Source organism: Charadrius vociferus, unplaced genomic scaffold, assembly GCF_000708025.1.
Source record: "Charadrius vociferus isolate BGI_N301 unplaced genomic scaffold, ASM70802v2 scaffold78, whole genome shotgun sequence".
In the NCBI taxonomy this organism is placed as follows: Eukaryota; Metazoa; Chordata; class Aves; order Charadriiformes; family Charadriidae; genus Charadrius; species Charadrius vociferus.
The window spans coordinates 2,211,758-2,238,085 of record NW_009649927.1 but is presented as its reverse complement, the minus strand read 5'-3'; the positions used below and the strand labels follow the sequence as shown (position 1 = coordinate 2,238,085).

Below are 26,328 nucleotides of genomic sequence, written 5' to 3'. Positions count from 1 at the left end.
TTTTTTTTTCATAAATAAATAAAAACATCTGCCTGGGAAGCAAGCTATGGCCTCACATATGCTCAACTAATTGAGAGAAGTCAAGGTGTGAAGGCACTGGTCCCAGACTGGTACTGAGGACCTACTGGAGAACGAAAGCATTCAGGTAAGATGCAGAAATAAGCCTCTACCCACTGCATGTGTCACTTTTTGAGGACAAAGGCAGGGAACAGCAAAGTGCCGCAAGTGATCCGGTGAGACATGGGTGTTATCTGCTAACATTGGTGCAGTGGAAAGCTGGAAGAAGAAATGAGAATGGTGACACCACCCTCCCTCAAGAGTGTGGCGGTGCCCAATTACTGTCCTTCCCTGCACCTGTTGCAAAAATGGAAAAAGAAGTCTCCACATCCAGGCTAGAGGTGCTCGTACTCATTTTTTCAGTCAGGTGGGTTAATACTGTACGAATGGAGGCTGCAACTGCTATTTGATATCTCCCATATCCCTCCCAGTGTTCAAAGAAGCTCCAGGAGAACTTAATCTATGAATTTTGGTCAAATTAAGTGGCTGGTTTTGAACACATTAAAAAAATATATATAGATGGGATTAAGAACATGATTTTGTTTCAGAAATGGTTACTTTTAAAAAGTATATTTTAAAAAAAATGCTTCAATTAATTTTAAAAAATCAAATTTATAGTTGTCCTAATATGTGCTAACACTTGATAAAGAAAAGGGTAATTAAGAGCTCCCCCTCACAACAGAATTACTTTTCATATAAAACAGCCTGCCAAGAACCCTCACTTTTCCTGTAGATTCAAGTACTTTTTTCTTTTTTGTTGTTCAGTCATCAAACCAGGAGGAAGAACCCCAATCCATTATCAATTTGACCCAGACAGTAGGCAGCAGATGATGACCCATTGTATGAGAGCATCTGCCTTGTGTGATGCTGACCATACAGAGGAGGCGAGTGACGAGTAGACAAACCAGACCCACATCCGACTATTCCTTGCCTCTTCCCCTACCCCTTCTGTCAATCAGGTCCTGTCGCTCAAATGATATGCCTTCCCACACCAAAAGCGGTTTCCAAAATGCTGTTTAGCTGTTGCTTCAGCTGAATCACTTTTATTTATAGCCTTTCTTTTAACCATCATGCCAAAAACGTAGCATACTGCACGGCATTGGCAGCAGAGACGCTATTCGGTTCTACAGTTCTAGGGGGAGAGCCATAAATTTAAGAAGGGCCATCTCCTGGCGTGTCAGCCATTTACCTTTGTAGAGAATTTCTACCGAACATGCCTGTGACAAATCTCTCTTCTCCTTCCCTTTTCTTGGATTATGAGTATAATAAAACACACCCTCTGACGTTAATGGTCTGGTAATATTGGTTGAACTATTTGGATGCTAGGAGACACCACAACTGAGGTCATTTGTTCAAACAATGTATTGGATTACAGGATTCTTTTTGCTTTTTGTTTTGCTTTTCTCTGCAGGACCCATTTGTATACTGAAAGAAGTAGGAGCTTGCTTAATACAGCTATTCAGTGTTTTATCTCACCTTCATTGTCTTGTCTAACCACCCGGTATTTCTGTTCTTTTGTGACAGGAGAATTGTCTCTTCTCCTGCACTTTTCTGTGAACTCACACTATAATGTCTGAATACGTAATAAATAGGTTCACATTTACTGTCACAGCAATCTGGTGTTGGGGGACTTTCACTTTTTACAGGTGGAGGATTAAGAGAAATTGAACTGTCAGACCATCCATTCATTGTATGGTCAGCTGCAGAGAGGCAGGATTTCTCCTTTTAGAGCACTTACATTACACAAAGTTGTAATACGTGATAATTCTATAGTTCTATACCAGCAGATGTGCTGGGGACATGGTGACACTTGAACTTATTCAGATATTCTAGGCAAACCAGTAGTGCTGCAAGAGCCGCAAAGGATTGAAGCATTTGCATTATGCAAGTGAGCGCCGTCCCTCTCGTAGCCCAGTGCCACATCATCTAGGCAGGACCTCTAGCTTTTAAGCAGCTAGGGACTGGGCTTCAAAGTGATGTGTTTGAGTGTTAAGCGTTTTTCTAAGTCTTACATCAGAAAATAGGGGGTATAAATTAAAGGATTTGTCTCCACAGCAAAATGAGGTGCGTCAGCTTTTGCGCAGACAAGCCAGTAGGGCTAATGCCATGGGTGAAGGAGACTCAAGTAGGCTTTGCAATACATCACCCAGGGAAGGACCCAGGTGACGGTGGATGCTTACTAGTTATGGCCCATGCACACAGGCAAAGCTTTTTATTTATGGTTCTGTTTATGGCTTGCAGGAGCAAATACGCCACATTTACTAGGCTGTTATGCACGGTAATTCTAAAATGAGGCCCCTCTTTGTCAGTTCCTAAGGGCCATCACAGTCTCAAAGCAGTGATTCAGGTGGGAGCTCAGTCTGCGGAGGCAGCTGCTTGCCTGATGTCAGCGGTTCATTGCCAGAGAGTTTCCTCTCACAGAAGCTTAGAATATGGGTTCTGCAAGATTTCCCCCTCAAAACTGCACTTTCCTGCTAAGAAAAGCAACATAATTTATGGACTTTTCCAGAAGCTGTCACTGGCAACAGTGAATTGTAGAGAATTCTCTCCATGTCAGTTACAAAAGGTCAAATCAATGCCCCTTGTCTACGTGTCTTACTTCTCCTTTGTGGCCCCTTTTGGCACGGTCCCTGTCTCTAGTCTTTCTCCCCTCGGTGCCCCATCCTGTCCCATCCTTCTCTCCTGCTTCCCTTGGCCGCATGCTCAGAGTTTGAAGGCTCCTGCTCCACTGGGCGTTCCCGCAGGACCTCACCCCAGCTCTGCCAACACTTTGTGCAACACTTGTGCCCAAACACATTAGAAAGTAAATTAACATTTCACGTTTGCTACAGACCTGGGCAGGAAGCCCAGGGAGAGTGGTTTCTCTCTTACTGTCTCCAAGATCAAAAATCAAAACAATTGATTCTGCTGCGAAGGGTGCCTGAGAGCCCAGGTGATCTCTGATAAGGTGAGGTACAATTAGTCCCACAGCAAACACAGGGCACAAAAAGCTAACAGCCCAACCGCTGATGTGATGAAAGCTTACAGGGGATAGTGCCTCAAAAGGCCTTACCTCTTCCAATGAGCACCAGATACTTATTATGAAGTCTGATCTGCGTTTGAAGGCAAGTATTTCTTAGCCAAAAAAATTACAAGTGTGTGAAACCTTGAAGCTGGGTGTACTGTTCCTGCCAGCTGAACAGCTTGGGAGAGAATGGCATTATACATCTGAAATGCAGAGGACTCAGAATTTCTTTACCTTTTTTCCTTTCACACAGCCTTACTGTTTGATAGAACAGAGAATGGAAAGCACCACTTTTGAAAGCAACAAACCTCAGTACAGCCATGGAGGGTTTATATTCTGCAGTCTTTAGAAGGAAGTATTGGCTGTTAAGGTCTGCATACAGGTGGCCAGCCCTAAGGCTGAACTACCAGGAAAACAGTGTGGAAAAGAGCCAAACATTGCAGAGGATGGAGGGGAAAGCAGCTGGCTGGCCACACCTGGGACTGCACTAATTGAGCAAGAACTGGGAAAAACTACCAGGCATTGCAGAGAGTGAAATAGGAGCATTGGGAACTCCCTTTAGGTGAAACCTCAAGAGATAGGGAGACGCTGGTTTATTGGCTCTCACTGAGACCAAATCAGCAACGCTGAGGCCCATGGGGAAAGATTAGATAGAGGCAGGTTGGTTACTTGCAAAAGGAAAAGGTGTGAAAAGGTATTGCTATTCTCTGTGGAGAGGGACCTGGGAGTCCTGGTGGACAACAGGATGACCATGAGCCAGCAATGTGCCCTGGTGGCCAAGAAGGCGAATGGCATCCTGGGATGCATCAAGAAGAGTGTGGCCAGCAGGCCGATGGAGGTCATCCTCCCCCTCTACTCTGCCCTGGTGAGACCGCATCTGGAGTACTGTGTCCAGTTCTGGGCTCCCCAGTTCAAGAAAGACAGGGAACTGCTGGAGAGGGTCCAGCAAAGGGCAACAAAGATGATTAGGGGACTGGAGCACCTTTCTTATGAGGAAAGGCTGAGGGACTTGGGTCTCTTTAGTCTAGAGAAAAGAAGATTGAGGGAGGATCTTATTAATACATACAAATACTTAATGGGAGGATGCCAGGGGGATGGGAGTAGTCTTTTTTCAGTGGCGCCCAGTGATAGGACGAGGGGTAATGGGCATAAACTTGAACATAGGAAGTTCCATCTTAACATGAGAAGGAACTTCTTTACTTTGAGGGTAGTGGAGCACTGGAACAGGCTGCCCAGAGAGGTGGTGGAGTCTCCCACTCTGGAGACATTCAAAACTCGCCTGGACACTGTCCTGTGTAACGTGCTGTAGGTGACCCTGCTCTGGCAGGAGGGTTGGACTAGATGATCTCCAGAGGTCCCTTCCAACCCTAACAATTCTGTGAATTCTGTGAAAACAACTCCTGTGACCGGGGCTCTGTGGATTACCTGTCAAACATCCATGCAGCTGATCAACACAGCCTGGAGCAGGACAATAAACCTGTTTTTGTAAGCATACTGTGTGCATCTGGCTTGCTTGCCTTGTCAGAGGTGTCCAGAGGATGTCCTTGAATGCCAAGCTGGAAGGGGTTGGGGGATGGACTGATCACCACTGTAACATCACTGGTACTAATCAATATTCCTAACATACACTCAAATTTAGATTATTTATTTTCATTTTATTGACGATTTAGTGCAAGAGGAAGTGTTTAGAAGTAGCTCATGTTATTGCAGACTATTGGTCTAACCCTGTTTACACTCTTCTGCCTCATTGTTCTCTGTAGCAGCCCTTTGCTGAGCATAGCCACAAGGGTGATATCCGTGCTCCAGCAACACCTTGATGTTCTGGCCGTACCATGTCCCACTTGTTTTCCTTCATTAATATGCTGCTCAGGGAAGGCTGCGGGATTTGCAGAAACTGGGCACTTTCTGGACTTGTTTCCTTCAGTAAAGTGGTACACAGGAGCTTGTGTCAGTCTGTCTTGTGTCTGTGCCCTTGTCCTTTTTCCATACGTGTGTCCTCATCTCCATGTTATTCCCTGTCAAATACTTCCCCTGGTTAGAACTCTAGAAATGAAACTTCAGCAGTACAGAGAACTCTTGGGGGTGCAGGCAACAATCAGCCTCTACTTGGGCCAGTGGATCACTCTGTTAATTCACCCATGAAGAAAGTTTGGGAGAGAAAAGAAATCTATTACATGGGAAAAAAGAAAAAAAAAAAGCACTTGTAGCTGACTGCTAGCTACGGATAAACTCAGAAGCGAAAGCTCTGGCAGGCTGCAGCCATGTGGTGCGATCCTTTCCCAGTCCAGTCACGCAAAGGGTGGCTTGACAAATCAAACACACAAAAGCTGCAATTCTGCATGTCTCCGACAATTCCCTCAGTGAAGTTTAGTGCAATAGTAAAAAAAAAAAAAAAGAAAATAACCCCCTGACTCCTCTGCCAAGTGTGCTTGGTGTGTGGTGCCACCGTAGGGCATCCTGGCCTTGTGGGCAGAGAGGGGAGCCTTGCCAACATCATGGCTTCCTTCAAGCCATAGCTGCCCTCAGATGAGGCTGTATGAGATGTAGGCAGGGCGTGAGCCTCCCTTAAGGAAAACACACCAGAGAGAAGGGCTGCAGGCAGGTGGAGGCCTGTAATTGCAACTACAGGTCCCCAAACACTACTTCCATACAAGGGACCTCCAAAAAGGCTCAAACCCCTATTCTAAGTGGACTTTTCCAGCATGCCCTGTGTTGGGCCCCCAGGAGCAGCACCAGAGCCTGGGCTTGGTGCTTTCCTTTGAGAGAACACCCTCAGCCAGGATGTTGTGACAGACCAAGCACCTTGGGCCAAGAGATATACACTTTCTCCAGAAAACAAGAGAAGGGTCCTGTCCACAGGTCATGCTTATCTGGTGTGCTCAGATCCTGTGCCTCCCACTCCATAGCTATAGGTCCTGCCTGGCTGCAGGGTCAAGCACAGCCTCAGCACATGTCCACACACTCCACAAGCTGCTGCGTGGGTGAGGCTTTCATACCAGTTCAGACTCAACCTGGCTGGGGTGTCTGCTGTTTTGTACACTCACCTGTAGACAATCACCTCCTTCTCACAGGCTCTGCACATGTAGCATGGTTTCTCATGTCCTACTTTTATGGGCTAGCACCAAGCAGGAAATGCATTTGAATTGTTGCGTGCAGGAAATACAATTGCTGTGTGAGATTTCACTTGACCTAAATCGATCCAAGCACTGGCGTTATGAGGAGCTCAAATGGAGATCATATCATTACAGCTGTGTTTTAAAGCATCAACATATACCTCCACCTCCCCACAGGCTTGAGGGGATGTCCCCATGCAAGAATCTCTTCCAAATAAGCATAGTGGGGTCACATCAGACTTCCAGTCTCTGACAGTGTACCTTTTACTGAAGGTTGCTCCAGTTTTCAGAACTTCATCAGCATATAGTTTGCCCAGTGAGGTTGTTGAGGCCCCATCCCTGGAGATGCTCAAGGCCAGGCTGGATGTGGCCTTGGGCAACCTGGTCTAGTCGGAGGTGTCCCTGCCCATGGCAGGGAGGTTGGAACTCGATGATCTTTAAGGTCCTTTCCAACCTAAACCATTCTATGATTATATGATTCTATGATTCATCCCTAACCTCTGACACCCCACAGCAGTCAGCTGTTTGGCATTTGCTCGGCTTTGCAATGGGGTGATTCCTTCCCTCGAGCAGCTGGGTTTCTGAAGGTGCCAGAGACCCACCATGAAGAGACTTTTGCCTGCCAATGGGTTTTAAAGCAGCCATTTGCTTGGTGAACTGAGCAGGGAGAGAGGAAACAAGAGCCCAGGGGTCCCCAGAAGGGGATGGTGCAGCAGGAGGTGGTCAGAGGAGAGGGAGGACACAGGTGAAGGAAAAACTGGGAGGAGAAAGGAGTGGGAAATCAAGTGGAAGCAGGGAGGCCTTGTGGCAGTTATGGACTTATGACAGTGATATGGGTGACAGCTGGGATTTTATGAAGCATATGAAAGAGTGACACGCTTTTTAGGCATTTTGAGTCTTTTCCGCTGCTGCGTGATAAGGGAAATGCAGCTGCAAGAAGGCATATGGCTCAGATAAGAGGAGGCTAATAAACATATGGATGAGGTTTAAACCCAGCTAGATCAAAGGAATATATTTGGCTATTCTCATAACAAGGGTTTTATCCTTGCTGTGCTATTTCCCCTCAGATAGGAAACTCATCCGTTAGTCCCAGGGCAGTTCAGCCTTTCTCCAGGTCTCTGAACAGCAGTTGTGAGAGTCTAAAAAGAGAACGGATCTCCCAGCTTACACTTGCTCCCAGCACAGTCCTCTGATTTCTCTCTAGTCTCAGCTTCTCCCTCCCCAGCATCACCCTCCCCAAGCAGCAGTTGTGTCCCTCCCCACCATCTCCTGCACCCCCAGATCAGGCCAGGATGCTCCCCATCTCTTCCCCTGGGCTGGGGAAAGGAGATGCACGTTTGGGTCTTACCCTTCTCCAGGAGTGAGGCTGGAGCTGTTGCACGTAGATGGATGCACTGACCTAGATAGGCTGCCTGCAACGCTGCTAACACCTCCTGCACCCGCCAGCAGCGATAAAAGCCACCATCGCTCTCTCCTGCAAGTCCTCACTCCATAGCTAAAGCTGCCAGGACTTGTTTTACCAGGTGTTTTTCCTGTGCACATTGCTTAGATTTTTGCGATATTCCTTTTCAGCTAGCCTGACTGTCTGCCGAGGAGAAGCTCTTGCCCTTCAGACCAGAGACCTTTCCCCATCCAGGCCCTGATTGCCACCAGCTAGCCCAGCTGGCTGCCCTCACTTAAAGAGAGAGCTGCTGGAACCCCAGAGGATATGCTTTTTTCTTTAAGGAGCTCAACAGATCACTCTGTGCCCGTTCACTCACATTTAATTCAGTAAAGTTAGCAAACTTGTTTAGCTAAAAGAGAATGACAACATCTTAAAGATAGCATTGAGTGTGATTTGGGGGCAGGATTTGGTCCACTGAGGAATAATGACTCCCCCTTTAAGGTAATATCTACTTTATCTGTTGCAAAAATATACAGCTATGTTTACTCTCCATTGGTATTTGCCCAACAGACAATACTGTCTAGTTTTGAAAACACATCAGGCCACACAAAAGAGCTGCCAGATTCTTACTGTGCTGATGATTCCTTTTGTATCCTCGTTTTCCTTATCTTGGGATCCAGGCTGTCGTCTTTAATTATTTTAAAATGAACTGCCGCATCTTATCTCTTTTAGAATATTTTATCCTCTGTTCACTCTTGTATCTCTTCCTTATTCACGACATTAAAAGGAAGGAATTGTGATTCTTCTTCTTTGATTATTAGTGGCTTAGCTTATTGCTTCTTAAATTGGGGAAACTTAAAAAAAAAAAAAATTATATTCAGCTTTCCTATTCTGGTTCTCTGGTGTGAGCGTCCTTCCTGGCTGCTCAGCTCTTCCCAGCAGGCTTTTCTCATATGCTGGATGATGAAATGCCACGTCCTCCAGTTTGCCTGGAATGTATCAGCTACGTGATATTGGAGAAGAAGGACTCCTAGAGACCAGAACAACCCACCTGCTTCATCTGCATTACTCCGCTTCTCCTGCCACATTAACCACAGGTCTAATATCATGACTGCTGTGTCCCTCCCTGCCAGCCCAAACACTGTGGCCCTTTCCACCCTGCTTGACACAGCTTTTGTTAACAACTGCTGCCTATCTAGGCACAATAAATTCATGCATGGAGTTTGCAGTCTCCAGGCCGCATTTCATACCACAGAAAATCAGTAATTTACAGTTGCACCCTGCTCTGCACAAAGGAGCGAATACGCCTGTTGGTGTATATGAATATACCCATCAGTGTACATCACTGCCAGAGGGCTTGGGTATGGCCTGGGCGGTCGGGACAAACACCAAAGGGACTGGCATTTAGGATAAAATTTTAAGAACTCTTGCTGTGAGGGGCATGAAGAGACTGAGGATCTTTTTTAGATGTTTAAAGTGTTTGTGCATCATCCATACAAGCCTTCCCAGCCCCTTGGCATCTGACGGATCTCCAGGGCTTTCACCTGCCATCCCCATCTGTGACACTGTGGGCCCCATGTGGTCGCTGCCAGCAGCAGCCGCAAGCTTCTCGCTGTTGTGGCCTGGGTGAGGAGAAAGATGCTGCACCTGGTGGTGCTGTCTGTGGGGGGTGAGGGCCGTTTTCACAGGTGACTTCAGCGTGTAGGCTCTTCTTTAGAAAACAGGCAGGTGGTCTAAAAAGGTCACCGACAGAGCCCTGAGTGGGAGAGGAGGAATTGTGATGCTTAGAAACCAGCTTTTCTTTAAGATTATTTTAATTGTGGCCTCTGATTCACAAAAATTAAAGCCTGATCTATACAATGTATTCCCACCATAGCGTAGACAATATGTAGGTAAATGCCTAGGTAGCTACATTTCTATTTGTTCAGCCTTACACATGCTTCTAGTGATCAAAATAAAATACAAATCTGGAAAAGTGGGGACTGAGGGAAATAGGTTTTTAGCATTTTGATTATCACAGGCAGAATGTAATGAAGTAGCTCTATGCAAAGACACTCAAAATGGCATCTTATACATACATCGAATGTATGAGCGTGCCTGTCAGGAGCCATTTATTTAATATTTTACCATATTAGGCTTAAAATTAAGAAATATTCTGTACAGAATTACAAGCACACGAACCTGCAAACACAAGAGGGTAGCTAAAAGCCAGGACATGCAGATGCAGAGTAGAAGTGGACCAAGTATATGGACTAGTAAGAAGCGAGAAGGCAACAGTTGGCAACAAGCTGCAGTGCTGCGGACATGTAAATAATTAGAAGTGGCCCAGAAGAGCGGGGTACAGTACCCAGCAAAGCAATCAGAGCTCCACACCGGGGAGCAGAACACTGACTGGCATCAGAGCAGAAGCTGAAATGAAAGCTGACAGTGGAACAAATGTTGGTCGGTAAAACACAGGCTGATTATATACCAGTTAGCATTGATTCGGATGCCAAGAGTAACAGCAGGCACTGGAGCAGGGTGGGGGAGTGCGAGGCACTGAGAAAGAGCTCAGCGCAACAGAGCAGGAGATGATTAAACAAACAAACAAACAAACAGCCCTCCCACCCCAAGGAGGAAATGATTAAAGCGGCACGAGCAGGGAAGCTGCAGCCGCCTCCTGTGGGGAGCAAGTTCTGCGGTGAGCTGGCAGACCTGGGAAGCCAGCAAATGGCAGCGGTAAATGGCTGGGGGGAAAATGAATCGGTGTCAGTCGTTAGCCAGCATATGTTTGACCTTTCTGAGAAAACTGGCATAAGCGCTTTTATTAATGACCGTGGCAAGGAGATGGGCGGGCATGGAAGGAGGTTTGGTTTCCGGACCATCTGCCGTCCTGCCTGGCAAGCCATGGTAAAGCAGGTGGCCACCAGCCAGCCCTGGCCCAGGACAGCCTCCCTTCTCACAGGCAAGGGGAGGTGACACCCGCTCATCCGCACTTCTCTTATGCAGGGGGGGGTCTCATTTAACCCTTAAGTGCTGGCATTTGGATTTGGGGACCTGTTGGAAGTTGCCATGTGAACAAAAGGTGCTGTTTGCCTGGGGAGTGGGATGTCCAGGCTTTGTGCGGCCACCTCTTATCAGGAGAAAGGGGATGATAACAAGAAGAAACACACAATAGGTTAAACTATGTCAGATCTTGTATTTCATGATACATCGAGCCAGTGTTTCTGTGTCCATCAAGCCGCTTTCTTCTTCTTTCAAACACATATAGCAAGTATTTTTATTCTCCTTTGTTACATTTTATCAGCAGGGGTAAAGTTAGGCAGATAACAAAACCCATCATGTTCACACTGAAAAGAATTAGAAAATGTGATTGTAGAAATGGCTGGTTATTACGTACAAATGCATACAGATGGAGAACGCTGCAAAAAAGGTTATTCCGGTCAATAGCATAGATTGGTCAGCCTTACCTCTACAGAAGAATTTAGGACAGTGACTTACAAGGATTGGTTTGTAAAGCTGGGATGTACTGCAAGAATTATAAACAGCATAGGGACTTGGGTGAAGAAGACAGTATAAGAAGATCACTTGGTTGGGGTGTTACCAGCACACATCTCAAATCACAAATTAGCCCATTTCCATTCATGCCTGCGGTGCAAGACAAGACCTGTATTTATAATGGATGACTGGATTATTTCATAGGAAGAATTAGGTAGCCCTGCGGCTAGTAAAAATATGAAATGTGATAGAAAAAAAGCGTGGCATAGTTCACCTGGGGTCGAAGAAGAAGGTCTGTGGCCACGTTCTGAGGTGGTACCAAGGAATGCTGGGGAGGAGGGTGATCTGGGTGCACTGCACAACCATCCACTGCTGCTTATCCTCCTGCGCTCCACAGCCGGGGAAGACGAGACAGCAGATCCCGGAGGTGTCGGGTGAAACGTTTTCTGCAGCGGCAGAGAAAGCCCTGGCGCTGGATGAGGTGGCGCAGCAGCCTCATTGAGCTGTCAGTGTGCCCTTCTCATCACCTGCCTTTCAAAAAGATGGGTTTTAATAGACAAATGGGAAAAGGGATACTCAGAAACGAGAGATGACTCGGTTTCTTACAGGTATTAAATAGCCTGTCTTGTGTAGCTGTGCTAACAGAAAACAGAGGGTTGAATTGCATTTGAGCAACAAATACAGGAAGGGATGGGAATTATTTCTGTTCAGATACAAGATGGTAAAAGATCAACCAGGTGTACACTGACCCTGAAAGAATTTGTGTTGGAAAGAGGAAGAAGATATTTAAGAAATAAAAGTGCCAGAGCAGCCTCTGAACGGGGATGCTGGGAGAAGGTATCTGACTGTTACAAGACAATGTCGGATTAGGTTACAGAAGAGATTGTGTGAACACAGGGATGGTTCTCAGTTTTGGAAATGATGGTGTAAGATATGGGGTTTCAATTCCTTTAGCGTTATTCAGAGTTCCAGTTGAAAGGAGATTTAGTCACGTGTGCTTGTGACGCTAGATTTAGCCATTTAATCCCATGCTAGGCCAGTTTCCTGGTTATCCCCAGGCTCCAGCGTAGATTTTCTCTTTCTTGCTTGATGTTGTTAATTTTTATTTTGATTTTTACTCTTCCTTAGTGCACTACAGCTGTTGTGGGCACCAACAGGGTGTTTGTCCAGGTGCGTGGATTCCTCGGTGGCACAGAGACCACTTTTAGGCACCCCACCAGTTTGGCCTCCCCCCCTGAACCCAGAGTGGTCCAGGTCAGCTGAGACAATTTTGCCTGCTCTTTTCCATGAAATTTTAAGTTGCATTAGATATGATGGGGGAAGACTCTCATGTTTGGCAGCTGGCAGAGCACGAAACTGAAGGAAAGAACATGATGAAGAAAGGCATTGCCATCTGCAGCTGAGAAGTCCTTGCAACTGATGGGCTTTTTCCTCTGACCTGGACTGAGTCCAGTCCTGCAAACATTTCCACACAGCAGTACATCTGGCTTGGGAGAGACCCTCTGATTTTGGGGAAAATTTACCTACAGAAACCACGAGTATTTGTAAAGTGGGGCTTTCAGCCTGTACCCTTCCCAAGCTGAATGCTCGTCCAGGCTTTCTTATTTAATTATAACAACTATTAAGTGACAACAAATAGAAACCATTGCATATAAATACCCCAAGATGTAGCAACCCATTTAAACATAGCCAAAGGAGCTGTTATTTAAAGTATGTGTTTTTCACCCAGGAATATTTCCCAGTCGCTAACGGAAATGGGCATGAAGTCTTTTTAACTTGGCAGGAGTACTGTTAACCCAAAAACCTCCTTCAGAACCTGTCTCGCTCAGCCATTAAACACACTGGATGTATTTAGACTAAACCATTTGACAGCAGCATCTCTCAGAGGACTGATAACTGAATAAGACTTAAGCCTGTTAAAAACGTATACAGCTCTGCTGTGGCTTTGATACATGCCTGCAGCCGATAGGAAGCCTAAGTCTCTATTTGTTTTGAGTTTGTCCCTCTAGATGATAAATATTTATCCAGCACCTCCCAGCCTGTCACAAATACTTTCCTGTAATCCATTTAGCTGGGCTTCAGATTAAACAGTATCATATAGGGGAAGAGCTGTTAATGCTACAGCTTGTGCGCAGCATTAAAGTTTGGATGCGAAACAGGCAAAATTTATGTTAAAACTGCTAAGCTCCTATGGGACCGTGTACCGTGGCTGCTGCGTGGGGACAAGAATATGAATTGAATTTAAGCAAGAGAGGAACAGAAATTCACATCTCAGCTCAATGCCTGTTCTTGCTTCCTCACAGTCCTTCAGAGACCTGTTTGTCATTAAGGAGCTGAATAGGGGCTTTTGGGATTGAGGGAGAAGTCCTAGGTGTTGTACACGCTTCTGATTCTCGGATAAACTCTGTGTGTCAATAGACTAATCTCCGGTAAAAAAATAGCACAAATATGAAGGGGACAGAATCTGGCTGCATTTCTAGACTGTGATAGAGCCATGATCTATCAGCAGCAGGGATTATAAAATCAATAAACAAGATAAACTTGGTTCCTTTTGAGAGAAGTGCGAAACTACTGGCTGAAATTGGAGCAATAATTCCTTGTATTATTCAACACATGGGTTTTCTACTTATTTTATACTTCACCCCTCACAAGACGTGAGGGGCTATTAAAATGCCAGATTGACCACGTGGCCTCAGGGAATGCCTCATGGAGCTGCCAACATGATGGCATTGGGACACCATCACATTGCTGATGCAACACCTCTAAACATAATTTCAAAACAAGATTGGATTGCCTTTGAGAAGTGTGGTACTCCCTAGATTACAGCATGACTGCAAAGCATAACAGCAATGAAAAGGTGGAAAAACAGCAGAAGCAAATGGAATGGTTGTGTTCGCTATCCCGCTTGGTCAGTTTGGTGCACGCACAGCCTCTTGTTTCTTGGGATGCAGTGAAATGACCTTCCCAGGGTCTTGCTGAACTGGGGTTGTGTGGTTCCCATTTATTCCTGCTTTTCTGCTCCGGCTATCATCTCTGGGAGTTTCCCACAGGCTTAGATGTTGCAGCTGGGGAAGAAAGCCCTGGGTAACTATTTGCCCAGTGGATCTATTTTTGTTCAAGCATTCAGCATCAGTCTCCTGTCTGTGTACAGATCGATACATTATTCTGTTTAGTCACCAAATTCACGTTTAAGGGCATTCAGGACTAAAACCATTGGAAAAACTATTGACATTTTGAGATTAGTTTTTGTTTCAATCCATAACGTGGAAAGAAAAAAACTTAAGCCTTATTAGCCTCCTTTGCGAGCAGACGAGATAGCAATACTTGCACCATCAAAACAACCAGTAACTTGGCAGATATTCACAGGGGTTTGGATTGTTTTGAGGTGGGTCCTCAGTGCCTGACTCGGGACATTACCTCACCGACCTCGGTATCCTGTGGAGTTAGGGCTTTTGCCTCACCTCGAAAAGGAAATTGCAGCCTCAAGCTGTGCTTTAATCAAAGCCCCCTCACTAAGGGGGTCGCAGCACAAGCGCCCCCAGTGCTTATCACAGGGGCACTGTCTATCACAGGGGGACCATACAGCCCTACAGCAGCTCCAGCAAATGCAAGAGATTTTTCTTTGAGCTGTACCCTGAAGTTAATAAAAGCATACCTCCCCTCTCTCTGCAATGCCCACCCTGCAAGGCGCTTCACTCCTCACCAAAGGAGCGTTTATACTCTCAGACGTGCGCTCAGCACCTTGTTGATGCCTGAGGTGCTGCCAGGAGGGTGGCAGGATTGATGAGATACCCTGACTGCCTAAAATTAGTGCTCTGAGATTGCCTGAAGTAAATTGGTAATTCTCCCTTCCAGCAGGCCAGCCAGGGTTTCTCTGAGCTCCGACAACCTCTTGCATCCCGAGGGTCACCACAAGATGCAAACAGGTCCTGCCCGGCAGGCTGGGCCAATGGGTTGGAAGAGGGTCACAAAGCTCCCGCCTCTTGTAGGGCGCAGCAAGTTGCGTTTAAAATCAATGTCTCCATTTCAGACACTTAGGACCGTCTTGGGCAGAGAGGACTCGGTGCTGCCACAGCCTCAGCCCTGGCCCTGTGCATCTCGCCCAGGGTTAGCAGGGGTAGGGACAAGCACCTCCTGCGCTGCAGCCCCAGCAGTGCCCCACGGGGCTGGGTGAGGAGGGGGATGAAGGGAAACCTGGGGGTCCCCGGGGAGAAGCAAACCAGGGCAGTGGGGGTGCAGTGGCTAATGCCATCTCCGTGGCCACAGCCCAGCCCCTCTGCAGAGGTACCACCCTGGGTAGCGGCAGGAGTGCGGCACCCCCGTTTCAGAGCCTGCGCTGAAAAATGCATGTTGAAAGACTGAACAAGGAACGAGCTGAGCTTTTGACAAGATGCTTGCATTCAGTGCCCAGAGGAGCCCGGCCTGCTTCAGCTATTAAAGGGGACATTGAGGGATGCTCATCCTCTCAGGGTGAGCTGGTACCTAATGTAATGTGGCCTGTCACCTAGCAGACAAAAACATAACAAAGCCCCATAGAAATGCTGCTTTTGGAACAATTCATTAGAAATTGTGCAGCCAGACAAAGGAAATGGAAATTCTTAACAGAGAAGGTAATTAGCTTCTGGGACAAGGAATGAGAACTGGGGCAAAGCCTCTGTCAGACTTGAAAATCTGATGTGTCCTAATACAGCTACCTCCGATGTGTCTTGCGTCCTGTAAGAGGTCAGGGAAGAGCATCGCAAGGGTCAGTTCTGCCTTTAAAAGACAGAAGTGCATCTTTTCTCTCAACACCTCCTAATTTTTACAGATTCATGCTTCTCTGTGTTTCTTTGTGGTACACTTCAAAGCCCCCCACAACTCAATGTGGAAGATTAAATGTGAAGTAACTTCAAAAAGCAACACCGCCCTCCCCTTTGATAATCCTGATCCCAAATAATTTCACTCCTTTCTTGACGTTGCAGCAGGCACAGGCACTTCCCCAGGAGCTTGGGCAGGCTGTCTGCCCCTGCCCCCTCCAAGTCCCACTGTGTCCCCTCCTTTACCATCCATCTTTACTATTTACCTTCAGCCGCAGAGCAGCTGCGGTCTCTCCTCTTGCATCCCAGGGAGGCTGCTGTCCCCTCGCCGCTGCCCCGGGCTGTCCCATCTCCTCGAGGCCGGGGATGTTGCTCACAAGCCTTCCTGGGGCAAAGACTGCCCGTCTCCAGGCCCTGCGTGGGGCTGGACAGCCAGGGGATTTGTTCAGCAGTATCAGGTCAAGCTCCCTGGGAGGTAGGGTATGGAACAAGGTCATCTTCTTCTTTCATACTCATTTTTTTTCTTTTCTCTGAATGTGCAGTAGGAATTGGAGTTAAATGGAGTGTGGATTTTAATTTTTGCATAATAAATCTCAACAAGGCCTTATTACCCCATGCAAATAGGACTAATCTGAAAAAGCAGCTAACTAAACACTTAGGGGACTTAATCCCAAAGGTGATATTGTACTTTATTACTGGACATCAATATTTTTTGCATCTCTGTTCAGAAAGCATGCCTCAAATCACAGCTGCCAACTGCTAAACAAATTTAACAGATCTTTGCCCATAATCAGGAAACCAGCCCAGCAAGGCAGAATTAGGATTTGCTAATTCCTATTTAAACTGATACTCCAGTTTGCTGTCTTCTGTTTATGCAAGCATGCTAATTAATTTTTGCCCATGTGTGGCTGAGACAGAAGCTTTACAGTTGTAGGGTAACAGCATTGCAGGCCAGAATAAAATTAATCTAAATAACGCCCAGAAGCACATCAATGATGCACTTGAAAAATAAAATCATTTCATTCTTCTAGATGAGCTATTAGTTTTTATAGTCATTACGTTACTAGCAGCATGAACTTTGGCTGAGAGTGCAGCTGAGTGAATCATACAGTCCTTATATGCCAGATGTTGGAAGAAGGTTTAGATGTAAACTGGCACACCTAGTGATGGCTGCAGCTGAAGTTAATGTATACTCACAGGTAGGGATGGGACAGCAGTTACTAACTGTCCCCTCTCCGCTCCTCCTGAAGACAGATGGCGTACGAGTCCCTTCTGTCCTCTTAATCTCACCTCACCCCCCCGCAGAAGCGGCCCAGCAAGGGACAGGTGAACTCTGAGGGACGGTCAGTGAATATTGTGTCACATTCTTAAATGGGGAAGATAAATTCAGAAGGTTGAGTGGGTTGATCGGTCTGAAAAAATCAGGCATAGAGAAACTGAGACCCAGTTCTATGTGCTACACTGGATGCTTGCACGTATATATGATATGCTCAAGACTACAAGACCTCTGGGATTAGCACAAAATGGGTTTGGGGAGCTTGGAGCCTTCCAGGAGAGTGGGTTTCTCACTTTTTATGGTAGAGGTTTCACTTTTCTCTTTCCAGACAGCCTGGACTTCAAAAAGGGAGGCAGCCCCAGGGCCAGGCAGTGTCCTGAGGCACATTTGCCCCTGAAAAGTTTCACCAGTGATGTTGACTTACACTCCTGCTCACGCGTCTGAATACTTAGTGACCTCAATACAGAAAAACTTGTTACAAGTATAACTTGCTTCAGGGGGCACAGGGACCATCTACACTGGGGAAATGCCAAACTGTTTTCCTGATTCATGGTACGTACAGTGCGACTGAAGTAATAGAGAGCCACAGATTATAGACAAATTGTGAAAAAGCCTAATTCCATTCAACTTTGTTTCAGATGACTTTTGGCAACGTCCTTCCTCCTTCCTTCCTCTGCAAGCATTTTCCTCTTACTCCTAGTGACAGGCAAGGAAGCCTGGTGAAAACTATGCTGTCACTGAGCAGTCTGCCAGGATGATTTTGTCCTGATGTTGGCTGTCAGCCCATGCACCTGCTCCCAGCCACACTGTCCCTCCTCATTACCTAAATCTGTCATTTGGTCCCAACTGCCACACGTGAGGTAGTCTTGTCAGCAAAGGCAATGGGTCTGACAAACTGGCATCATCACCAGCAAAGTAACTCTGGATCACAGCACTCAATCAGTGGCAACATGATGACCTTTGAAGATAATTGGGACAAGAAATCCATGGTAAAAAGCAAGTAGAATGGTAACTTAGGAAGCGATGAGACTAACACTGCAGGCACTAAAAATGACACACATTAAGTGCATAATATGCATTTGCAGGCATGTGAATTTGCAGAGCTAGTCATAGTGATTTCAAAAATTACTGTTTCTGTTTGAAACAAGCAACACGACGATACACACATTTTTGGCTAGCCAGGAGCCTCATGATACCTATTATGACAATGACAGTTACTAGTGGAACTCATCGCAGAGAACAGAAACCCTGTTCTTTTGTACTGGTGCACACCTGGAACAACACTGCTTCCAGCTGTAGTAACTTTCTTTGGCTTCAGTAGAAAGCAGAATATTAAAGAATGAATAATAATAAAATAGCATTAGGGCAGTAATGTTTCTAGCAATTTATGGTTCATCTCAGTACCTTTCTGACTACTATTTACAAAGCAAATGGTAATGTGGAGTGGCAAGATTTAGCATCAGCAAACAGGTTCTGTCCACCCAGAGGACAGCAACGTCCCAGTAACTGTGCGTAAAAGGCCTTCCCGCGCTTTTCTTCCCTTTTTTAGGAGACCATCCCATGCAGACACTGTGTTAGTGCTACCTCACCTGGTTACCGCAAAGCACTGAACTTGAAACTGCTTTGTGGGAAAGTAAGAGGTAATCTTCGTTTGATCCTGTGCGGGACAGCCCCTTACTGACCAAAACAGAGAGCAGGCACGTCAGCATAGCATGTCTTCTACACAGCATACCTACGCTGACTTTCCATACTTCCTAGATACTATCATAGATCCAGAGCTGCACATCGGTGGCAGCTAGGACAATATTCTGGGGAACCGTTGCTACATGCTTGCCCTCTCCTTACGCAAATTCACACGTCTGCTCTTGGCCATTGCCAGAGAGAAAAAACACTGGCCTAGACAAACATTTAGTGTAATCCAGAACTACTGCTCTTGTGCAAATACTCTGACACAAACACCCAACTAGGTCGCTTTTGTAGTGCTGGCATTAAAGCTGCAAACCGCGGAAGTCTCTGAAGCTACCTACTTAGACAATTACTCATTTCAACCTCCAGCAAGTCTTGTGTTCACCCGCACTAGGTGCAACTGGTGAACCTTCGGGAGAAACTCTTAGGAAAGAGGACATGTTCTCAAAGGGACAAACACGGCTGTTGCTCAGCTCCAAGATGAACACTCAAGTGGGTTCCTTCCCCCGACACAACTGAGTGGCCTGCTGGTTCTTTCCCTTGAAATAATAATAAAATACATTTATATTTAATGACGGAAAGACAAAGATGGCAAATGTCAGCTATAACATGGGAATAAAGCTATTAATGGGATATACGCCTGGATCAATTGAAGACAGGAGACTAAGGAAAGGACTCAGACACTTCTCTTCTGCATACGAGTCATCTGCTCGCATTTCTAAGTCCCTCTTGCCCCTTTTGTTTCAGCACGGCTGTTTTACGGCCCATGCTCTCCGTTTGGTTTTACATGCACCCGCTTCACAGTTTGTCTCTGGGAAAGATATGCACTTTATACTAAGGTTCTTGCGTGATAATCTGTCTCCTCCTAATCTGGATTCTAGTTTTAACTATGCTGATCTTGTGTCAGCTTCACATGAAGATGTACAAGCTGTAGGAAATGAAGGCTGTTGTTTTCAGCAGTGGTACTGATAACCTGCAATGCCAGTTTTTCAGATTTCCTCAAATATCGGAGCAGTTAGGTTATAAACACAAGATAAATGTTATGCCACTATTTTTTATTTGCTATAATGATCAGCATCTGAAACAAACACACTTTGGAGTGCTGTTTTTCTATAGGAATCATCAACACAATGCTAAGCTACAATTAATGTCAAGGTTAGGTAACACAATCTGGCAATAATTGTTCCTCCTTGAGTTGAGGAAGGCTAACTAAAGGATGCCCAATCTTGACAAACGCAGACAGGATTTTTGCACAGTATGCGCACGCACACACCCCACTAAAGAAAATACTCCCCACTTCATAGTGCAGGCAGGCAAAAGCCAGACTTTTTATTTAAGTTTAAAATAACAAATACTCACCTACATCACAGTATACTGCTTAGTTTATCGCTTCTGCTTTGAATTCTGTGCTTTCGTTTCACGCGTCTACATTTTGCAATTGTGTACACGCTGCAAAATTAACTTTGTATATCATTTAGCATCTGTGCATATCCTTTAGAGCTTAATGTTACACTGAAATTAAAAGAAATCTTGAATTCTAAGGTACTGAAAACAATCAATAAAATTCCACTGAAAAAAACCCAGTATAAATGTTTCTTGTAGTACAGTACTCTTAATTTTATGTCAGTGTCATTTTAATGCCATAGTTTTCAATTATTCACTGTACAAAGAGAAGCTTAGGAAAAAAAATAATCTAAAATGCCATTCCTATGTCTGTTAAACTCTGGTGATTTATGATATATGTACAGTATATAAATATATTTATGTATATATGTACATATATATTGGTTAACATTCATTATAAATAGAACTGTGTTAACTTAAGCAGTATAAAAATAGCCACTTCTGGGAACATGCAAACACAGTATGCTCTCACCTAATCTATAAAACCCAAAACAACCAAAACCTTTAGCTCTGGTTTTCTATAAATATAAATTTTAATTGAAGACTTTCAGCTGATTTAACCATAAAGTAAGTTTTTCCAGTAAAGATATAAAACCTGTTTGATGCTAGCTATAATTAAGCTCAAACACAGTATATTTTGGGTTATTTACTTTCAAGTATTTTTCCCATGTGCGCTAAATCTAGACACACTGCATTTTTTTCTTTTACAGTAAAATATTATTCAGCTCTAAACACTAAAAGCCAAATTACAGGCAATCTGGCATGCTTGCACTGCAGGGAAAAGGCTCTCCTCTACACTATTCCTATGTGGGAGGCTGTCCTAATATGGCTATTTGTGCTCCAGATCTTTTGTTCATTGCAAAGCAGTATCAAGATTCCCATATTGTAGATTCTTAAGGCCAGAAGAGAGAGTACTACAACCACTTAAGTCTCATCTCTTGCTCACTGAAATTCACTCTGAGGTCCCTACATTCAGCACAGTGACTGGTAGCTGGACTAAAACACCTCTCCTGTCACAGCCAAAGAGGTTCCAGCTTCAGAAGTTGAGCGAGATCTTGACTTTTTAGTGACTTTTCCCAAGGGGAAAAAAATTCGGTTCCATCCGAACCAAATGTGACATTTTTCCTTTTTTCTTGCCATATGAAAAACTGAAAAATTGTTTTGCCCTGAAACATTCCCTTCTCCCCCAAAGTGTTCTGAGTACTAGTTCGAAAAGCAAAAGAAGAAAAATGGGCTAGGTTCAAAAGTGACACTATTTCTGTTTCTCTGCTTACCTATCAATCAGCTCAGCAGAGAGCACACACTGGGCTGGACTGTGGGAGAAACAGTGCTGAGTCCTTCTGCTGAACAGATGTCAACCATCTACTAGAAGAAAGCCATAAGCACATGACTATGACAATTGTGGCATACGCTGAATTTCAGTTCTCTTTTTCATTCCATTTCACTCCACATAGTTAGAAACGCGCTCCTACCCATTTCAGGGGACAGAGCACTGAAACGCAGTTGTCTTCCTTCCCTGTAACTCCATCTCACCCAGCACTTTAAATAGCTCTTGCTACCTCTCAGAGTTTACAAAAGTATTTCACACAAAGACAAACCGCATGGAAGACTCAAGGCACACTCTCTTCAGGACACCATTTTTCTTGTGATTGGGGGATCTTTTAAGGAAGTAGGAAACTTCAATGTAAATGGGACGGGCAAAGGAGGGACTGGAGCCTTGTTTTTTCATTCCTAGAATTATTATTTGCACCTGCAAATCACTGGGTAATAGAGGGATGATCTAGGTACTCCTCCCTCCAGCAGATCTATAGATATTCCTCTGGAAGTGTTTTCCAGATTAAGATATTTGGTGCGTTTGGATGCAATCTGTTGACTACACTTCTGACAATCAAAAGTGCACATCCCCAAATTTGCTATGTCGCAAGACGGGGGGTGCAACTAAATGAGTTGGACGCCAGTGAAGGCCTACTCTCCTAAAGATATCAGATGAAGTTGCTTGTGCAAGCCTTTCTCTCTGGCACATCTGAAAGTGGTACACCTAACTTCTTATCCCTCATGCAAAATGGCCTAATGTTCCCAGCCATATCCTACATTTTTTCCCTTTTCCCAGGGTGGCTCCCACAATTTTCCCAGAAGTCTTTATGTCAGAAATGATGAATCCTTGTTAAAGTAGCACAGTCTTCCAGCTTTTATATTTTCAGAAAAAAATATGAGGCATTCTATTTCTTATGGTAAGTAGCATAAATGCACCAAAATAACAGTATGGATACCCCTGTATTAATTGTTTAGAGAGCTGTCATTGGAAGTTGGGGACTGGGAAGTCACAAAAGGCTCATTTGCCTTCTGATCGTCCTTCATGGAGGCTGCTTGGTCTGAGATGGAAGAGAAGGAGAGCTGGTCATGTTCCATTATATGCACTTGGTCCTCTTCTTTGTCTTTCTTCACATAAAACAACTTCCTAAACTTTTTGAGCTCGTGGAGTTCACAGAAAGTCTCAAGAACCACCAACATTGCGATAAGACCCAGCAACAGATAACCTGGGTACAAAAAAAAAAAAAAGGTGTTTTAATTATTAGAAAATTAAATGGGCCTGGAACAGTTTTACCCCTGCAACTTTTCCCACCCCTGTCATCTCTGCACAGTATTTTCTTTATGACCCATTTTCAGAGCTCTGTAACCCACTTTGGACTGTCAAATCCTTTTTTTCCTTTTTAATTCTACAATCAACAAGACTCCACACAAATAAAAAAAAGTAACGCTAGTGGCTTTAATTCTGTTACAACTGTACAAGAGAAAAATATGTAAAGGAATTAAATGAAACCCAATGCTAAAATTTACCACATGCACACTCCCCCACTTACAACCTTCATGATTAAGTGTTCTTCAAAAGATTTTTTTCCCCTTAATATTCCTATATGTTACAAATAGAAGTAAAAATATGGCAGCTAATTGCGGTTATTTGTTGTTTGTACCAGTTTAGCAGAACAAATCACTTATGTTTTATGAAAACTTTGAATTATTTTTCCTTTAAAACTCTAAGTTATATCCAACACCCCGAAATGAGTGGAAAAATCAAAGCAACTACAAAACCAATAAAATCAAAATGAAAAATTACTGTAAAATTACTGCTGATATTTACAAAGTTGCTATATCTGATGAAACCTGGAAGGCTATTTGCAATGTTTTATTAACATACATAAAGTACCCGAACTTGAAGTGTTACTTAAATGATATTACTGATTACTTTAGTGGTATACTGACTCTGATTTTTAAAGGTAATAGTCAGCTTTCATAGACCGAAACTTTTGGAAATGGAGATTTGTCTGGTTAATAGCTCACTGTAACATTTTTTTTTCTCTTCAGAAATATGCACCTAGAATTTGAGGGAAGGTGTTAAAATGAGCATTTCTTAATGTTTCATTAGATCTCTGCTACTGCTACAATTTAATGAGGAGCAGATGATAACCTGAATGTGTTATCATTTCAATGAATAAATCAAGCAGAAGCTAAGTGTATAATTATTAGTATAACATGCTCATACAAAGGCTGAACATTAAACGTGCTGAAAGATCAACACAGATTAATTATTATAATCTACCTATGGTCACTGTTGTGTTACCTAAAGGCATAAATATTCCACCTCTAGTTACAAATTATTCACTGGCAATACCACTCTCCTTTTCTTTCCAGGAGCACCATTAAATCAATATTGCAATACCAGGTACTGATCTAAATCAGCACTACAGCTAAGATCTATGAATTATTTTTAAGCTTTATCTCATGACATCAAATGAGAGCTATGCATCAACACAGAGAGGAAACAGCAAAGCTAGGCCAATTAAAAGGCATCTATAAATCTGCACCAAATTTTGTAATTATCTCTGAAACTCAGTCTAGCTGACCAGCTGATTTAGCACAGGACTTGTGTTCTAAAAAATCTTGAAAAGCCTGTAGGACTCAAGAAGCATTTTCTGGTGGAGAACTTCAAAACTTTTCTTGAAGAGAATTTAGGTTCAGCAAGAGAAAACATTTTATACATCCTGTTCAGTTCCTTGAATTGTTCACATGAAAGGAAAAAGAATAATTTAAAAGTTATGACCTTAAAAACTGTTGAAATTAAATATTCTAACATCATAACTTTGCCTAAAAGCTACTTTTTCATTTTCAGAAATAAACTGCAGGAAATACTAAGTGTTCTACAGTTTGAAAAAAGGATAATTTGAGCCATAATGTTTTCTTCTGCTTTTGAGTTTTCAGACTGGCTAGAATTCTTACAAGACCTTTACTATGCATGACTTTCTCCATTCACTTCTTCATTTGGCATCCCCAAATCAACTCTGCAGATCAGCAGGCTAATAATGAAAAGCTACCGCAGGTAAGATAAACACAATGGGTAGAGGGGGAAACCTTCTGTAATGACAACAGGCCTGGCAGGAGGATGAAGTGTTCTGTTGGCTAGTTCAAGGCCCCACTTCAAGGAATGAAAATTCAAAGCCTGATCTTTCTTTAGGTAAAACACAAACCCAAGTTAACGGACACTTTACCTACGTTAAGATTGCTGGATCATGCACAGGAGCACAGACAAATGCATACCAGCCTAAGAAATGGACCTGATAGGAAAGGTTTGTTTGGGCCGTTCAGATCTTTTAACTGATGCGTATGATGACCTGGGACTGTGCAGCCTGAAGCTGTATCAGAAACTGGGATGCTTCAAAACACTGCCACTGGAAAACATTGTGCTCAGCATACATTTGTTCAGAATGCCAACACATGGATAACTTTTGTAGCTCTACTTTGGTCAAATCACTGATCACTGTACCTCTCTCTTCTGTGTCAAACATAATTAAACAATTTAAATTTAACATCTGTGGTCTTGCTTTGCTATCATGTCAGTCTACTTGCCTCTGTTTGACAGCTGGTATGTCCCAGTGCCAGTTTCAACTAACTTCTGTTACAACTGGAGTCAGAAATTGTGCTATTCTGCCTCACTTCCCATTGCTCCTTGATTCATCTCTGTCCACCTGTCATCTCACCTTACGAGATGACCTTAGGTTACAATGATCATCTTCCTGGCTCTGTGATGCACTGAAACCTTAGCCCAAGACGCTCACAACCATTTTCGTAACACTAATGTGACCATTTTTTCTACTATTAATAAGAGAGTAAGTAGCTATGGTTCAGCACAATGGAATTCTGGCTTTAGCTTTTTCTTTCTTAACTAAAGAAAACTGACCTTATTTCAAGGTTTCCTCTTTGCACAGCTACCTACGATGCCCAGTTTGCTAGCTGACAGCTCACAAAACAACCACCATCCACAGAACGGTGAGGGATGTCTGATGATTTATTTTATCTTTTTTTTTAATAAAATGCCTTTTATTTAACTGGTTAGTTTGACACTTACATGTAATTCCGATTTTATACAGCTCTCGGAATTTTTGATTGTAGCCTTCTCCTGGCACATAGTCTCCGAGGCCAATGGTGCTCAGGGAAATGAAACAAAAGTAAAAAGATTCCAAAAAATTCCAGTCATCTTCCAGAACAGAAAATATTGCTGCTGGGATTAAGAAGAAGCACGAAACAGTGATGAACCCAAGGACTATAGCATGGATGATTGCAACAATCTGCTTGGAGAAGCCCCAGCGAATGTGGAAATACAGTACAGGCCGCCTGGTGACATACACAATGATGCGCTGTACTACTGCTGTCAGGAAAAGCAGTGTAAATGGGATCCCGATGACTGAGTAGATGATGCAGAAGGCCTTTCCTCCATCAGATAAAGGCACTGTGTGTCCATAACCTGCAACAAAGCAGAGGAGGCAAAGGTTGAGGTAAAGCTGGGAAATTATGAACCAATTTGATACTGGCTATATTGTGGGAGACAAAGAACCACGTCACTATCACTATTTCTGAATTCTGCTGTTCTTGAGAAATGCTGTTCAAAGGTCTGTTTTAAGCAGGCAAACAAAGCCTAAGTACTAGGAATAAGCAAGTAAAAATAAAAAAAGTAGTTTTAGATTTCAAAATTGTGAACTTAATTGTATAAATGCTTATTTTGGAGAAGGAAGTAATGCCTAGTCAGGAGTGTGAACCTACTCCAGAAAAACTGTGTTTTATTCTGGGTTTTCCTGCTG

At 44.0% G+C, this 26,328-nt stretch overlaps 1 protein-coding gene across 1 annotated transcript in view; it reads right to left on the bottom strand.

Annotated features, from left to right (window-relative positions):
• Positions 1-22,200: 22,200 nt before the first annotated feature.
• The window catches only part of KCNK1 (potassium channel, subfamily K, member 1), a 10,139-nt gene continuing 6,011 nt past the window's right edge, over positions 22,201-26,328 (bottom strand). The window contains exons 2-3 of the mRNA XM_009891165.1: positions 25,599-25,994; positions 22,201-22,734 (exon numbers count right to left, since the gene is read on the bottom strand). Coding sequence (XP_009889467.1) covers positions 22,475-22,734; positions 25,599-25,994 — 656 coding nt within the window. The 3' untranslated portion in view covers positions 22,201-22,474. The remainder of the gene's footprint in view (positions 22,735-25,598; positions 25,995-26,328) is intronic.